The 17290-nt window shown below is 42.5% G+C and overlaps 1 protein-coding gene and 1 long non-coding RNA gene across 2 annotated transcripts in view; one reads left to right on the plus strand and one right to left on the minus strand.

Annotated features, from left to right (window-relative positions):
* The window catches only part of LOC110397835, a 28429-nt gene extending 15933 nt beyond the window's left edge, over nt 1-12496 (minus strand). The window contains exon 1 of the long non-coding RNA XR_002438002.1: nt 12414-12496. This is a non-coding gene — a long non-coding RNA (uncharacterized LOC110397835). The remainder of the gene's footprint in view (nt 1-12413) is intronic.
* The window catches only part of DOCK10 (dedicator of cytokinesis 10), a 216482-nt gene continuing 211729 nt past the window's right edge, over nt 12538-17290 (plus strand). The window contains exon 1 of the mRNA XM_021394712.1: nt 12538-12706. Within this exon, the coding sequence (XP_021250387.1) occupies nt 12632-12706 (75 nt within the window). The 5' untranslated portion in view covers nt 12538-12631. The remainder of the gene's footprint in view (nt 12707-17290) is intronic.

Below are 17290 nucleotides of genomic sequence, written 5' to 3' on the forward strand. Positions count from 1 at the left end.
GCTCCTTCTGTCAGCGCTCTTCGGCTGCAGCCTGGCATACCAGCTCATTTACTGGCCAACTTGCTTTTCAGACTGTTGACAATAGCTCAGCATTTTGAATGCTTAACACATCATATATTCTATTGTGGCGCTTCTGCTTTCCAATTCACTCTGGGTACTGATTTTTCCCAGTCGTGGTGAGATTTACGTGCTGGCAAAGCCTTAACAAAGCAATTAATGGGAAATAGTTCTGGATATGATGGCAGGGCTGCATTTAGAAAGAGAACAAAAGTCCTATATTTCAGTTGTCATGCTGAAGTCGACAAACGCTTATTACTGTTAAAATACTTACTATAATTTGTGTATTTTTACTTTCTGTAACTTCTCTCCTAAAAAGTCTTAAATTTCACAGCAGCAATATTAGTGCAATTATTGTGTCATCAGTACCAAAACAAGTCGATATTTTAGGAGTTCATGGATCTTCCCTGCTGCTTAAATAATAGAAAAAAAAAAAGCCTTGTGCTAAATTTAGCTCACCCAGTTTTAGCATTTATGTGGGAAAGGAGCTGTGGTGCATCTAAAGTCAGTGTGAGCACTTTCCAAATTTCAACAGGCCAGGATTTATTCCATTCATATTCGCTGAGCTGAAGCAAAAAAAAAAGCCCCACGTAATAATAATAAATATGTAGGATCAAATCTTGTTGCTCATTTATACAACAGGCTTTCAGCTGCACATAAGCATAGCATGCACTAATTTTACAAACACTTACAAACTCTAATTTAAGCCCTGAATGAGAAATATTCTGAGTACTTCAACAGCGAGTTGCAATCATCATTATTCTTCTTGCAGCACACTGAGATGGGACTGATCCCAGCTGCTCAGTCAGTGAAGCCAGAAATCAAAGTTGAGATAATGTGAAATCTGGACTGGTTTCCTGCTTGTGTCAAAAAGATCTATTCTTTGGGACAAAACCCAGGATGCTTCTTGATCTTGAAGCCTACCTGAATAAGATTATAGCTGAGATTTGAAAGCCTGCACAAACAATTTAGCTAGACCATCAAGATCACCATGTTAAGAGACTCTGCATGCTACACATACAGTGAAAATAAGCCTAGAAACATTACATCAATTGCTCTGCTCCAGGTTGAGAGGGATCTACTATCTAGCCCACATGAGTGCTTTTAACCTATCATTAAAGGCTTCCAAAGACAGAGGACAGACCACCTACTTGTCTAAGCTGCTCCAAACTGAAAATACGCAGTCTGCTCTCAGTGGGTGACAGAGAATAGCAGGTCACCTCTGTGTTTACAACAAACTTTCACATACTGGACATTAATTGCCTCAGCTTCTCAAAGCTCATACTGTCTAAAAGGCACCAACAATAAAACGCATATACAATTTTTGTCGGCATCTTTCTAAGAGCATAGTTATCAAAAGAGAATTTCCCAAACTCTAACAGTAACGCGTAGGACCACCCTACTCATTTACACAAGAGCAATCAAGAAACAGCATGGTATCAAAGCTTTACGTTCAGTTTGTGGTCTACAAACAAGGTCTAGAAGTACTGCTGCCTAACCAGTTTTTCCTCATTTTCTGCTTGATCATTAAATCCGATTGTTTTATACTTAGACGCAGCATCACATGGCTGGTGCTGGATGAACCTGGCAGATGCACCCTCATTGCCCACTGGTTCCTTTTTAACATTGGGTGGGAAATTACCATTATTTTAAGTAGATCTTGTATACAAATAGGCCACTTTACATTAGAAATCAAATGGACCAGACAATAAATAGCAATAGCAGTTGTCACAGTAGCTTTCCTGCTCACTCATGTCAGCTTTAGGAATGCATTTTCTTTTGTTGTTACTATTAGATTGATATTAGGCACTAATTAGCATTGGTTCTCCACCAGCAGAACCCTGCGTAGACATAGAGGACAAGAGAAGTAATGAGGTCAGGACTGGCTGTTCCACAAGTAAGAGGCTATATTCTGGGCTAATCACAAAAAGGAAATACTGCATTTATTATTTTTTATTATTTCTACTCCTCAGAGAGGAGTTACACTGCTTAAATTGAGACAAGATGCCACTGCAGTTAAATTAATTTATCTGGTTATCTACACAAACATAGCAAAGTCAACAAACTGGCAGCTACTCAGAAACATCAAACAAAAGCTTTGATTTTCCCAGTACGCAAGAACCAGCAACACTCTAAGATTTATGAGAGAATAAGCTTAGCTCATTTATAGTGCTTAATCTCTTGACACCACTGAGGAGCCCTGAAGACCATGATCTGCATAGGGGTGAAAGCATCACTGCAGAATTGCAGGCTTGTAATGCTATAATGTGATAGAAAGTACAGCAATAATAGTGAGGTGTCAAAGTCTGTGGCTGCAGCAAATGAGGATGGCCCAAACACAGCAGCCATAGGCACAGAAACAAAGAAAGTTTGCTAGTTTGCTTGCCTTTGGAAGGCCTCAGGTACACAGGGATCTCCAGCAAGATCCCCTTGCCTCCACTGCCAACCCTTAAATGAGGTCTAGGAAGGGGGGGATCCTGGCCCCATCCCTTCCAGTCACTTAGGTGCAAGGCATGCACCTGAGCTCCCCTGGGTTGGCCCTGCCTTCCCACCAGGTGCTCAATCACTGCTTCAAGCCATGACTTAGCATTTCTGCTACACAAGCTTAAATCCTACACCGAAAAGCTTGCCCCTTCAATCTGGTTACAAGCAGTCTTTCAAGACAGAAAACCAGAAGTGACTGGATATTGTGTTAGCAACATCACCGTCATGGCTTCTGGCCATCACAGACCTTGACCTGCTTTAACCCAGCTATGGTGAAGTAGCTCTCCTACTGGAGGGTATCAGCCTGTTTGGACCAAAGTCATAGAGTAGTGTTCCCCCACTCTTCTCCTCATAAATGAAAAAATAACTGTTCTGGAGTCATATTTAGTTCTGAAGTAAATCAACCCTGATTGCTGATACAGGTGTTGAAATGTGAAAGTTTGATTAATTCCATTTAATAATAAATAATTTAAAAAACCAACAAATCTGCACTTGGATTCGCTTACTAGAGAGGAACAGTAGTCAAGGGCAGGAACTCAAATACATTCAAATCAGGAGATGTGATTTAGACCTATATGAAGGGAATAGGAAGATTAATTCCACGTTTCACTGTAGCTGCTGAGTTATACATCCCTGCTGCATCATTACAGACTTCGAGAAGGCCCAGTCTATTACATACTGTTAGCATCCATGGAGTCAAATAGAATCATAAAACAGGATGATCTGGCTCCCGACTGCAGCAGTGACACAGCAGAGGTCCAAATACTTGTTTGCTGCCTGTAATATGGCAGGTCAATAAACAGTTGAAGGTTTGCAGCACAGTCGGCAGTGAGCGTTTGTATCCAGTTGGTTATACTGGTTATTCACACATCTGTAGTAAAGGCTGCTACTGAATTTGGGGAGCAAGACTGATTGTTTTACAAGAATAGATGAATAGAGATGCTGTGAGAATAAAAGCCTGGTTACCTTGCTGCTTTGTGAACTTTTATATCTAGACCTATGTTCATGCTTTACATTCAAACTTCCCCCACGATTATCTCAGGACCTTTGCCAGTTTATGGGGGTAGGAGAACCAAGATGGGTGTATTTCTGATCATCCAGCAAAGAAATCAGGGCAGAACAGAATTCAATATTCCTCTTTTGAAAGTAAAGGAATTTGTAAACAATAACCAGTTGTATACTTCATAGCAGTATTTCTACAGGCTTCACCTAATAGACAAAGGACTCACTTGAAACATCCAAAATTTACATTTAGTAAAGTGAAAGCAATAATCCCAGTTGGGACCAAAATGTATGCAATGAATTCCATTAGGAGATTGCTTGTCAGTTGGTGTACAATCTGGACTAATACATGGTCCCTTGAAAACATTATATTTGATAACAATCATAAGGATTGATTAAATTGCCTCAGATAAGACTATCTGATTCTATCAGGTTAGCTAGTTATGCTAACACCGTGTGGCAGCAGTTACAAAGCAGATGAATGGGAAAATTTCTACAGAAGTTCTGAGGATATAATGGCAATCTCACTTTGATTCATGAGATTAACATGCTTTTTTCCCCCCAACATCTCAAAAACATAGATGTATAAATACATTAAAGCCAACAATTTCTAACTCCTCTTTTTATTTAAAACCTGCTTAATTAAGGCATTTATATTTTTGCAAATTACTGCAAAATGATTGGCCTAGAGGTTGCTCTGAACCTTACACATGAAAGAATCTACTTGAACTTCTTCTCAGCAGCTTTTGTCCAAATTCATTTGGCTTAAAATCTTTTCAAAGAGATTCTTTTGATCATTATCCCTAAATGAAACTTATTTACTTGGCCAGAACAGGAAAATATTTGATTATCTCAACATGTATTTGTTCCTTAAATCTGATTAACTCCTATTTCATAACAGCTCTAAGCATTCTGTTGTCAACAGTGACTCCTAAGTACACTAACAATTAATCAAAATTTATTTTAAAGCAAACAATTACAAATGCAGTATATGTCAGGCTTCGTAATATCATCTAAATTATTATTACCCATTAGGAACTGTAAGAGCACAGCTGAAGCAGTTAATAGAAACGAACACAAGTCACAGTTTTAATTGTAGCCTTAGAGCTGTATTCATAAGAGATGATCATAACCCCTTCACAGGTAAAAGGCCTATGTACCTGATTTTAAAAGTGATACGGATCTGCACAGAATATAACCTTGGTGCCCCAACTTTATCTGATGAGGACAATAACGCTTCTCTCCTGGACTTACCAGTTGTGTAAGAAACTGTCTATTTCCAGTTCCAGGTTTAAAAAAACTACACCTGCCAAGCAAAAACCTCCTCAAACCGTCAATACTATCCCTTGCAAACACAAAAAGATGTTACATTATGTTATTTCCCGTGCCGGTGGAGGTCAGCTATTGCACAGAGGTCATTTACATCTCTGGAGGAAAGCAGTGCTTGTACAGCTCATAACACCACCCTGTTCATGTCTGTTCACAGAGCCTTCAAGGATCCAACATTCTGTACACATCCTCAGAAGTCCCAATGCAGAGTTCTGTTACAACAGCTGGTCACAGAGAGGCACAGCAAAAACCCTGGGAATACTGTACAAGCTTGAGAAGAGGCCAGCAAAAAGGACCCAAGTGAACAAAGCGGGAAATATGTATTTCGCGGGCTGTTACGAATAGCATGTCAGTCCATTACATCTGTCTGAAAAGGAAAACGTTAAGCACACAAATCAAGTGGAGGAGAACATAGAATTGCTCAGGTTGGAAAGGACCTTCAAGATCATCAAGTCCAACCACAACCTAACCATACGGCTCTAACAACCCACCACTAAATCATGTCCCTGAGCACCAATTCCAAACGGTTTTTAAACACATTCAGGGAAGGTGACTCATCCACCTCCCTGGGGAGCCTGTTCCAGAGCTTAACAACCCTTTCTGTAAAGAAGTTTTTCCTGATATCCAACCTAAACCTCCCCTGGCGCAACTTGAGGCCATTTCCCCTTGTCCTGTCACCTGTCACCACTGAGAAGAGACCAGCCCCGCTCTCACTGCAATCACCTTTCAGGTATTTGAAGAGAGCAATGAGGTCTCCCCTTAGCCTCCTCTTCCCCAGACTAAACAGCCCCAGTTCCTTTAGTCGCTCCTCGTAGGGCATATTCTCCAAGCCTTTCCCCAGCCTTGTTGCCCTTCTTTGGACCTGCTCCAGCACCTCAATGTCCTTTCTGTACTGGGGCGCCCAAAACTGAACACAGTACCCGAGTACAGGGGCAGGATGACTTCCCTAGTCCTGCTCACCACACCATTCCTGATACAAGCCGGGATGCCACTGGCCTTCTTGGCCATCTGGGCACACTGCTGGCTCATATTCAGCCGACTGTCCATCAGGACACCAAGGTCCCTTTCCATCAGGCAGCTTTCCAGCCACTCCTCCCCAAGCCTGTAGGGTTTCTTGGGATTGTTGTGACCAAAGTGCAGGTCCTGACACTTGGCCCTATTGAAACTCATACGGTTTACCTTGGCCCATTGATGCAGTCTATCCAGGTCCCTCTGTAGTGCCTTTCTACCCTCCGGCAGATCAACACTCCCTCCCAACTTGGTGTCATCTGCAAACTTACTGAGGGTGCACTCAATCCCCTCATCAAGATCACTGATAGAGATGTTGGATAGAAGAGGCCCCAGGACCAAGCCCTGGGGGTCACCACTCGTGACTGGCCGCCAACTAGATTTAACTCCACTGACCACAACTCTCTGGGCCTGGCCATCCAGACAGCATTTCACCCAGCAGAGTGTATGCCCATCCAAACCATGGGCAGCCAGCTTCTCCACAAGGATGCTGTGGGGGACAGTGTCAAAGGCCTTACTGAAGTCCAGGTAGACCACATCAACAGCCTTGCCTTCATCCACTAAGCAGGCCACCTTGTCATAGAACGAAATCAGGTTTGTCAAACAGGATCTACCATTCATAAACCCATGTTGACTGGGCCTGATCCCCTGGTTGACCTTTAACTGATCCACAGTGTACCCTGAGATTATCCGTTCCATAACCTTCCCTGGCACCGAAGTGAGACTAATAGGTCTATAGCTACTAGGATCATCTTTCCAGCCCTTCTTGAAGATGGGAATCACATTTGCTAGCCTTCAGTCAACAAGGACATTCCCTGTTAGCCAGGACTGTCAAAAGATGATGGAGAGAAGCCTGGCAACCACATCCACCAACTCCCTCAGGACTCTAGGGTGCAATCCATTTGGCCCCATGGACTTGTGAGTGTCCAGCTTGCAGAGCAGCTCCAAAACCATCCCAGTGTGGACTGTGCATGGCCTATTCTGTTCCCCATCCCCATGTGCCAGCTCAAGGGGCTGTGTGCCCAGGGCACAACTAGTCTTACTATTCAAGACTGAGGCGAAAAAGGCATTAAGTACCTCAGCCTTATTCTGATCCTTGGTCACTGTGTTGCCTTCAGCATCCAACAAGGGATGGAGATTCTCCCAAGCCCTCCTTTTACTGTTGACGTATTTATAGAAACATTTATTGTTGTTCTTCACCTTAGTGTCCAAGTTCAGTTCTAGCTGGGCTTTGGCTTTTCTAATTTTCTCCCTGCACAGCTTCACTAGGTACTTGTAATCCTCCTAAGTTGCTTGCCCTCCTCTTCCAAAGACCATAAACTTTCCTTTTGTTCCTGAGTTCCAGTTTAAGGTTTCTGTTCAGCCAGACTGATCTTCTACCCCAACAGCTTGTCTTCCGTGACTTGGGTATGGTCAGCTCCTGCACGATTAAAATAACTTCCTTAAAGTATTCCCAGCCATCCTGGGCTCCCGTGCCCTCCATAACTACCTCCCAAGGGACTCTCTCAACCATGCTCCATAAGAGGCAAAGTCTGCCCTTCGGAAGTCCAAGGTCGCAGTTTTGCTGACTCCCCTCTGAGGTTCAACACAGATTGAGAAGTCTATTATTTCATGATCACTTTGCCCCAGACGGCCTCCAACCTTTACACCCCCCACAAGGCCTTCTCTGTTAACAAGCAGCAGGTCCAGGATTTTGCTTCCCCTTGTTGGCTCCTTCACCAGCTGTGTCAGGAAGTTGTCTCCCACACACTCTAGGAACCTCCAGGACTGTTCCCTTTCTGCCATATTGTAATTTCAGCAGATGTCTGAGAAGTTGAAGTCCCCCATGAGAACAAGGGGTAGAGACCTCGAGACCTCACCCAACTGCCCATAAAATATCCTATCCACCACTTCGTCCCGATTGGGTGGCCTGTAGCAGACTCCCACGACTATGTCAGTCTCATTGACCTTTGCTTTTATCCTAACCCATGAGCTCTCAACCCTATCATCACCATCATTAACTTCCATACATTCATATTCTTTCTTAACAGAGGGCTACACCACCACCTTTCCTGTCTTGCCTATCTCTTTTGAAAAGTCGGTAGCCATCAATCACAGTATTCCAGCTGTGTGTGTCATTCCACCATGTTTCCGTGATGGCAACTATATCATAGTTTTCCAACCGCACAATGGCATCTAGCTCCTCCTGTTTGCTACCCATACTGCATGCATTGGTGTAGATGCACCTGAGCTGGGCCACCTTATGAGTGGGAGAAGCCCTAATACCCTCTTGACCATGCTCACCTGTTTCCACAGCCACCAACCTCACATCATCCCTAGTGTTATTCCTACAGAAAAGTTGTGTCATCCTCCTCCTTCACCCTACAAGACTGTGGGATCTTACTAGCACAAGCTCCTCCCACAAGCACTAGCTCATTACATACAGGCTCCTTACTAGTGAACCTTGTTTCACCCCCACCCGCCTTCATACCTATTTTAAAGCCCTATCAACGAACCTTCCCAATTCCCATCGTAAAACCCCTTTCCACCAGTGGGACAAGGTACTTCTATCAGTTGCCAGCAGGCCCGGTCTCGTGTAAATCGAGCCAAGGTCGAAAAACCCAAACCCCTGCCGGGCACACAAGGCTCGGAGCCAGATACTAATCTGTTGACCCACCATGTTTAGTCGCTCATTATTCCCTATAATTGGAGGGATAGAGGAGAACACAACTTGTGCTCCCGAACCCTTGACCAGATGCCCTAAGGCTCTGAAGTCCTTTTTCATAGTTTTAAGGGAGGTTCTTCCTATTTCATCACTGCCTAGGAACATGATACCAGCACAGGGCAGAGATTCATTCTGTCCCTCTAACAGGTTCTTAAGTTTCACATCACCATTACATTAACACATGGAAAAGCATAAGCATGTTACTCTATGAAGGTCAAGTACGTCATATACACAGAAAGCTACAAATATGCAAGAGAAAACGTATAACCTTATTAACATATGGAATGTATATTTCTGAAACATGTTTAAGATGAAGCATTAAATAATCAATATGAAAAAGCAATCAGTGCCTTTTTTTCCCACCTTTTAAAATAATATGTATATATACACACATACACTCTGAAAAAGGGTTCCTGTTGCAAGATTTATTTTTAATTTTCTACTGATAGACATGACAAGACAGCTCGTAAGGGTCAGCATACTCTGGTGAATCCATATATTATCAATTACAGTACTCTGCATTAGCTTGTCATCCACAGAAAGTACACATTAAGGTTAATATTGTATGGTTAGTCATTTATTCATTAGAAGATAATGTTGAGTAATTTTGTTCCTTCATTCCAGAATGAACACTAGCTTTCCCATTTCAAAATCAGTACAAACATGAAAAGAAAATAAAGACTGCAAAAGAAGAAATATGCAACACTAAACTTGGCTACATTTAAGTAAACTACAATTTACTAGAGATTTCACCTAGTGAAAGAAATTCTCCTACTGTTACAAGTTCAGCTGACAGTTGCATTGGCTTCACCATTCCTCCTTAAGTCAACACTGCGGACCCAACCTCAATGGCCTTTAAAGGATAGTCTCTGAGGTAATTAAGGTATTTTCAACCTTAACTCTATCTCTTCATTTATCCACAACACATCTTGAAGCGTTGAACAGGCTCTAAAAAAGAAAATTATGGGAAAAGCACCACACTAAAATGGCATTAAAAACCTGCAGCCCAACAGCCAAAGGTTTGAATAGAAAGGCAAAGGCCATTGTGTTGCAGCTTAGCAAGGAACTACTGAAATAATACAAACAGACTCTGACTACCAAGAGAATCTTTGACAGCCTGACTTGAATTTCCAAGCCTATTCTAACTCACCATTCTCATCTTTAAACCTTCAGTTTAGGTGTGCACACTTTTTCTGCTTATGATTTATACAGCCAGCTCATATTTTGCACTTGAGACCTCACACGTGTCCCTGTTCTTCCTCATTTCCTGTCCACACTCCTTTCAAACCAGAAAAAAAAAAAAAAACACATACCTTAAACTACTCTGGATTATTTTCCTCCAGTGGCATGGGCTGTACCTAATTTAACTGGGTGTATGGATTAGTGTACTATTACTACTAGTATTGATAAACTACACTGTTTTCTGTATTGGATTAATATTTAGATTTTTTTTTCCCTGAGGCACGATTAAGATTGATTGAGCAGCAACAAGAACTGAGAAGGTCCTGCTGCATGGTTTCAGGAAGGATATCATAGACAGTAAACTTAAGCAGCAAAATATTGGACTCTGTCTCCTCTGCAAAGTCAGATTTCTTTTTCACTGAAAAATTTCAGTCCTGCTTGGTCTAAAGTGTCTACCTCCTGTTACACCTCCTGTTTAAAGAAACAATACAGATGTGTTCACAAACACAAACAAAACACATCTGAAAGCACCACTGATTTTCTCATCTTCTCCAGCCTCTTTCACAGTCTTTTCCCATCTATTTCCGATGGCAGCGTTTCAAGACCAAGCATTTGTCCTTGACATGAAGTATCAGACACCAAATCTATGACACAGCATGCAAAGCAATAACGGAAATTTCCAAACAGTGAAGTCAGAGAAAATGAAGAATAAAAGGATTTCATAGAATAACAATCTGCTCTCCAAGATGCTCCCCTGTCAGCTTCCAGAGGGAGCTCTGCATACAGAGGGATGAGAGGACTGGCCCCCTACTGCACTCTGAACAGCACATTTAGGCATTCCCCTCCTACTCCCATTGAAATGTAATGCACAAATGCATGCTCACCAGCACATCACCCTCCAGATGGTACACTTCTGCTGTATCTTTTTGTACTGGAAAGTCAATTTCCTCATTAAACTTGTGTGCCCTCGAGCTGATGGGTTCAGTTTCTTACACCAGTCTGGATTTCTGGTCTCTTTTCATCACAGTGTACCTGATATTCCAGTCAGCAATCACTACTGCAGTCTTTTATAAAATGCAGTCACACACAGCAGCACAACCTTTGAGAAAGGCTGTGAAGAAGAGGGGCATGGCGCCAAAGGCAGAAAAAGCAGACAGAAAAATGATGCTTACAGTGAGTAGGCAAGAGGCACACAACACAATGTTCAAAATTACTGAAAAATTGCTGTGCAGAAAACTGGCAGCAAGTCACAAAGCATCTCCATGAAGGCCTCAGGTCAGCGTGATAAATATCAGATTAGAAACAGTTTGTTTAAACACTTAGCTAGATTAGAGCATAGGAATAGCTCTCCTGGATCTTGCCAAGTGAGTTACTGCCAGGGATGTAGACAGCTTAGAAGCTCAGGCTCATAAGTCTTGAAAGATATGTTCTTTTTTGGAGGACTTTTTATAAGAAAATCACTTTAAACACAAGAAATGTGAGTGTTGTGATCTTCTTTTATGTTTTCTCAGAGAAATTTGAATTCATAACCCCAGTCCAAACTCACCTAAAAGCTTGCTACCTGGCTTCACCTTAGAGGAGGAAGCAAATTCCTTTTCTAGTCAATAGTCAGCCATGTTCTTGCCCATCAGAATCAGAGGTGATAATAAGAAAAACAAAACAAGCAAAAACAAAATAGGACAGAACTCACTTCCTTTGCAAATTATTTATTCCCTTATTGTTTATGATGTATTGCCTCCTTTCTGGCCAACACAGAAATGAGTGTGTCAAAGACAAGAAAGAGAAGAACAAGATGCAGAGACAACAACACTGCAGACTACCTACTGCTTCTTGACACACTGGGAAGAAAGTCACCAACAGTGAGGGAGTCTAGAGCCCTGGCACTCTGCAGCCTTACAAAGTAGGCTAACAAATTGCAAAACCCATGGTCAAAACCACTGCAGACACTCATTAACAAAAGCTGCTAATAAGTCCAGGTGCCCCCAGCTGTAAGAGGCTGGAGTGTCTTCCAACAAAAACAGAGTGCTAACATCTAGACTGAGTCTGTTGATCCTAAAACACAGTTGGTGCTTGGACAAGGAAAAGTACTTCTTGCAAGGTCATTATTGTTTGCCTTTCCATACAAGAATATAACCTCTGGAGGCCAGGCACCAGCACAATGCTGCTGCTCCAGGTGCACAGATATAGAGACTTTCAGTGGTAAGCCTCTCACATGACCCTCCCTCAGATGTACTAGTTTTCAAAATACAAAGCACATTTAACGGTAGAGATTACATTAGGAGGCACATACCAAGACATCCACACGCCACACAGACCTTCCTAAACCCTCATCTAAGGAAATGAACCACTCAGATGATAATCCCAGCACCTGACTGGGATCTTTCCCCCCCGCCCCCCCCTCCCCCAACTCTGTGCTGGGACACTAGTAAGTACTTTATAAGGTAGCCAAGGCCTCAGAGCACAAGGGAGGCCTACACTCAAGATTTTATTTTAAATCCTTCATCCCCGAGACACATCCAGCAGCTCTTCTCACCTGTGCCCCACAGGTGATCCCTCTCTCACCACACTTAAACAGATTTCAAGCAGTCCAAGCCCCTCTGCCAGAACTCCACCCACCCACCCACCCCAGTGCTATGCACCAGCCTACCTGAATGCTACTGGCAGTTCACTGCAGCCCACCACCACCTGTCTCTAGCCTCCATCTTTGCCACCAGAAGGGTTTAATGGCCTACAACAGCTGCACAGCTTGATCCCTGCTTGAGGGGTGCAGCTGTGTCAGGTGGTAGTGAGGCAGTAAGTGTGGCCTTGCCCATAACAGGCCCACATGTGGGAGTGGAGCCTGGGCTGCTGCTCCTTAGCAGAGGAATGCTTTGTAGGCAGGTAGCAGTGGTTTTCATCCAGGACATCTACCTCAGTGGATCCTGCCCAGGGAGACTCCAGGTAAGGAGCTGCTTCCTTTTGTGGGGGTGCCAGTGATGTGTGTGCTGAGCTGTGTTGTGGCCTAGGCTGCCTCTTTGTTGTTGTTTTTTTCCCCCCCCCCCTCAGCGTGGTCGGCCTGCTTAGGTGTCCCAGGAGGGAGTAACAGCTTGCTTGTGATGTCCCCTTATTCAGTGCTGGAAATGGAGCTGCTTAATGAGTGCTATGTTCCTATAAGGTTTTTCTGCTTCATTTCCTGGGACCGTTTGAGGATGATAATTGACAAATGAGTACAGGATGGGGCTGCACAATTGTTTTTGTGCGTCTCTCCTCCTGTGCTACAGTAAATGTTCTTTTGTGTGTCTGCTTTTTTTTTCTTGGTAGCATAATGGATGATTCTAAACCTCCTTTTGTTGAGAAGGTACTTGCTGCTGGTTTCTCCACACAGGTGGAGAAGATTAGCTTTGTTTTCTGCTTCAGATGTAATGCTTTTTTGTAAGCAGCTGTGGGCTGGACTGCAGAGTTGCTATTTCAACATGTTTAAAAATGTAGGAGCTGAAGTATATGCAATGGAAAGGTTTGGTAATCATGAATGAAAGGGAGCAAGCCTGTTGCTTTGCCCTGCTTCCTCAGAGAAATCCAAATGGGGGCATGAGTTTAATTAAAAACATAAGGGCTTTTGGCTCTGTTTGTAGCATGTGTTTTTGAGTAGCTGTTACAAATATTTTGGCATAAATGACAAACATGGTACATCAGAAACCATAATTATTTTTTTTCATTGTGCAAATTAAAAAATAGGGCAGGCAACAGGTATTATTGCTGATCCAAAGGGGTTTGGGTAGTGTGAGGTGCAGTGCTCAGGACTCCCAGTCTGGGGTCTAACTCAGCAAGTCCACTTCCTTTCTGCTGGTATAGTGCCAGTGCTTGTGAAGAGTGCAAAATTGCTGTTTTTCTAATGGCAGGAACTGTATGCTTGTCAAAGTGTCTGATGTGTAAGTTACCTAAGGATTCTACATGTTCACGTAAGCAGTGGTCTTTTACAAGTGCCTGGTGAAGGGGTCTTGAGCGCAAGTCTTATGAGGAGCGGCTGAGGGAACTGTGATTGTTCAGTCTGAAGGAGGCTGAGGGGAGACCTCATATGTGTCTACAACTCCCTGACAGGAGGCTGTGGAGAGGTGGAGTTTGGGCTCTTGTCCCAGGTAATAGCAATAGGATGAGCGGTGATGGCCTTAACTTGTGCCAGGGGACATTTAGGTTTGGATGTTAGGAAAAGTTTTTTATCTGGAAGAGTGGTGATGTGCTGGCACAGGCTGCCCAGGGAGATGGTGGGGTCACCGTCTCTGGAGGTGTTCAAGAAAAGGGTACATGCGGTACTGAGGGACATGGTTAGTGGGCATCATGGCGATGGATTGGTGATTGGACTAGATGATCTTAATGGTTTTCTCCAACTTTTAATCATTCTGTGGGTTCTAAGTATATGAACAACTGGAAACACTCCCCTATGTGTTTTGTGTTATTTATACAACAGTACAAATTTACTTAGGACAAACATAATCAAAGAGAATCTCTTCATGCTTTATACAGCTGAAATATATTACTAGTTACTTTATTAGTCTTGGAATTCCTTTGTTAAATTAACTGTACCTTGGCAAAAAGGAAGGGGGGTGGGGAGGGGGAAGCGGCCGTGGATTCCACACTGTGCAAAATACCTTTGTCAGAATCTTATTCAGTGTTCTTGCTGTGAGGTAGGTTCTCAGAAAATCATTTTTGTGAAGGATCCTGAGGATGAGGAATTTATTTGAAATGCAGAACTGGAGGATTTTAATTGGGCATTTTGGCTCATGCCTCTCCATATTGCTTAAAAATTGGGCTGATCAGGTTTTGATGTAGGATAATGCTGCTTGTCTTGTGACAGTATTCTTTATACCTTTGTGTATTTGTGTGTTTAGGGCTTATGAAAGGTGACAGACCTATAGATGTAAACAGAGTGGGATTTTGAAAGCCACTTAAGAGGAAATCTTAGCACCTAAAACTCATCAAGCAGATCTAAAAAATTTTAGTCATACAGAGGACTGAAGATAACCATCCTGTTTCTCTTTGAGTACTTTTGATTTTTCAAAATCCATTTCTGTTTTTGAAATAAAAATAGAACATACTGAACATTATTTTGAATTGAGTAGTGGCGAGAAATCTGTTTAGCCAAGACTTTCTTTCATTTGGAGATATCTGGAAGATTGGGCTCTGTGATTCAAAGTAAGGCAGGCCAAAAAGAGGCTTAAGGCCGTACATCTAGTCTCCAAAAAGCTGTCATATGTGGAAAAAATTTCACAGCAGCCTTCTGAGTAGCATGGCTTGAAGAGAACAGCATAGTTTGACCTGCTCTAGGCTTCAGTAATTTTGCTGTACTTCCTTCTTTGCTTTCCTTACAACTAACAGTGATAATTTTCATTCTTCAGTCTTTGGCTTTTTTGTTTTAGTTAGCAGTAGAACAGCTTGTGTATAGTGCACTTTGCTTTACTGCAAGCCCAGTCAAATACTTTCAGAAAGTTATTTTAGATTTCTCATTCTTTACTTTCCTCTGCAGAAGGGTGAAAATGCTATTGCATTGTTGTTTGGTGCTGGTGCTTGTTTGTGTTTTCTTTTTTTAACCATACCACTTCACGCAGTCTACCCATGCTGGTGAACTTATTCTTGCAAGTTTCCACAATGTATAACTTTTTTCACAATACATTACAGTTATATCCTTATGAATAGTATTTATGAACACAGAGCTTTTAATTTCTTAAAAGAAATGGAACTGCTTTCTCTATCACAAAGGGTATGTTTAATAGCTTCAGCTGTTTGCTGTTGTGTCTTGATACTGTACTGGGAAAGAGCACTAAAAATGCTCTGTTGATAAGTGAGTGCCTGATAAATGATTGTTTTTTTCAGCTTCGTTTGTATCAGTTCTCATTCAGGCACAATGCAAGACATCAGCAAACAGATGTGTAGACTTTGGATTATCTTATTTATGCTACATACTTATGAAACAGCATTGCTAAAAGAAACATGAATTTATTTTTAGATCACTCAAACTTACATGCCAAGAATTCAAGCCTGATTTAAGAGCAATTCCTTGTCTTCTCTGTATCACTCTGTGTTCTGAGTTTGGTGTTTTCTGTAATTTTCTCCATGATTGTGAAGGGTTGCAGGCTGAAGCACGTTAAAGGTAGAAAAGATCTCCCACGATATCCAGTAAGGGAATTACTTTCTCTGTATATGTTTTCAAGAGTTTTTCAGTCTGCTTCTATAAGACTGAAGTGATCATTTTCCATTGCTTCCACAGGAACCATATTTCTTGTTCTCAAAAGCTTACCTTGTGTTTCACATATGTTTTTGTTCTCATACTACTTATATACAGATAATTTCTTTCCATTGTGGTGTTTTGTAGCTGCTTAGTATATTTATTGTACTTAGTTCATTCCTGATGTGAATCTCTATTCACATTCCACTACAAAAGAAATTAAGTCTTCAATCACATCTGTTGATAATTTTGGGAAACCTCATTCTATCTCGCTGTTGCGCTGGGGAAGCAGTGGCTGTTCTGTGATGTTGCTGGTCTTGTCAGATCTGGGTCATGTGGAAGAGGATTAATCTGCCTGCTTAGTAGCAGTGGGTTTGCATATGCCACCCAGTCACAGCTATCTCTGCTTGCGTGTGTATCGCTGCACGCTCTTGATCAGCTCATTGTCTGTGTTTGCCCGTAGGCTTTGTTCAGTTTTAAAATAGGTCTATGTCCTAAATCCCTGTCCCTTACTTCTTTTTGAAAAGGCAGTTTTAGAAGTGCAAGAGAAGGCTTTTGTCCCAGTGAGTCCCATTTCTCTGCCTGCTTGATGCTTACCTTATGCCCCCTGTAAAATCTTCTCTCTCTTTACTCCACAGAGGCGTGGTTTTCAGCTCTTTTGCATCCTCTACGTGCAGCTTGCAGTTATATTTTCCACGTGTCTCTGTGACTGACCAAAAAGCACTGAATTAGTTGCAGGTCTTCATTCCTGGCTGTTACTTGCTAAACAGTGCGTTCCAGATAAAGCAGTGTTGCAACACATAGGCTAGGATCTGCTGTTTTAGACATTGCTGTGTAAAGCAGAGAAGAGAGGGTAAAATGCACCACAAACCACTTTCTGTAACGTGCACCTTTGCTTGACCAGTGTTCAGCAAGGACCAAAACTCTTCCACTGTGAATACCAACTATTTTTTTTATTACCCTCTGTAGCAGAAATGCTAGGTCATGGCTTAAAGCAGTGATTGAGCACCTGGTGGGAAGGCAAGGCCAACCCAGAAGAGCTCAGGTGCATGCATTGCACCTGAGTGACCAGAAGGGGCGGAGCCAGGATCTGCTCCTTCCCAGACCTCATTTAAGGTGTGGAGGCAAAGGTATCTCACTGGAGATTTCTGCCTACCTGAGGCCTTCTGGGGGCTAAGCAGCTTTTTTCCTTTGTTTCTACATCCATGGCTGCTGCACTTGGGCTTATCCTTGCTGCAGTCTAGGACTTTGCCACTCTGCTACTATTGCTCTGCTTTCTATCACATTATAGTGTTACACTCTCTATAAATTCTTGGCTCCTGGAT

The sequence above is a fragment of the Numida meleagris genome, chromosome 4 (assembly GCF_002078875.1).
Source record: "Numida meleagris isolate 19003 breed g44 Domestic line chromosome 4, NumMel1.0, whole genome shotgun sequence".
In the NCBI taxonomy this organism is placed as follows: domain Eukaryota; kingdom Metazoa; phylum Chordata; class Aves; order Galliformes; family Numididae; genus Numida; species Numida meleagris.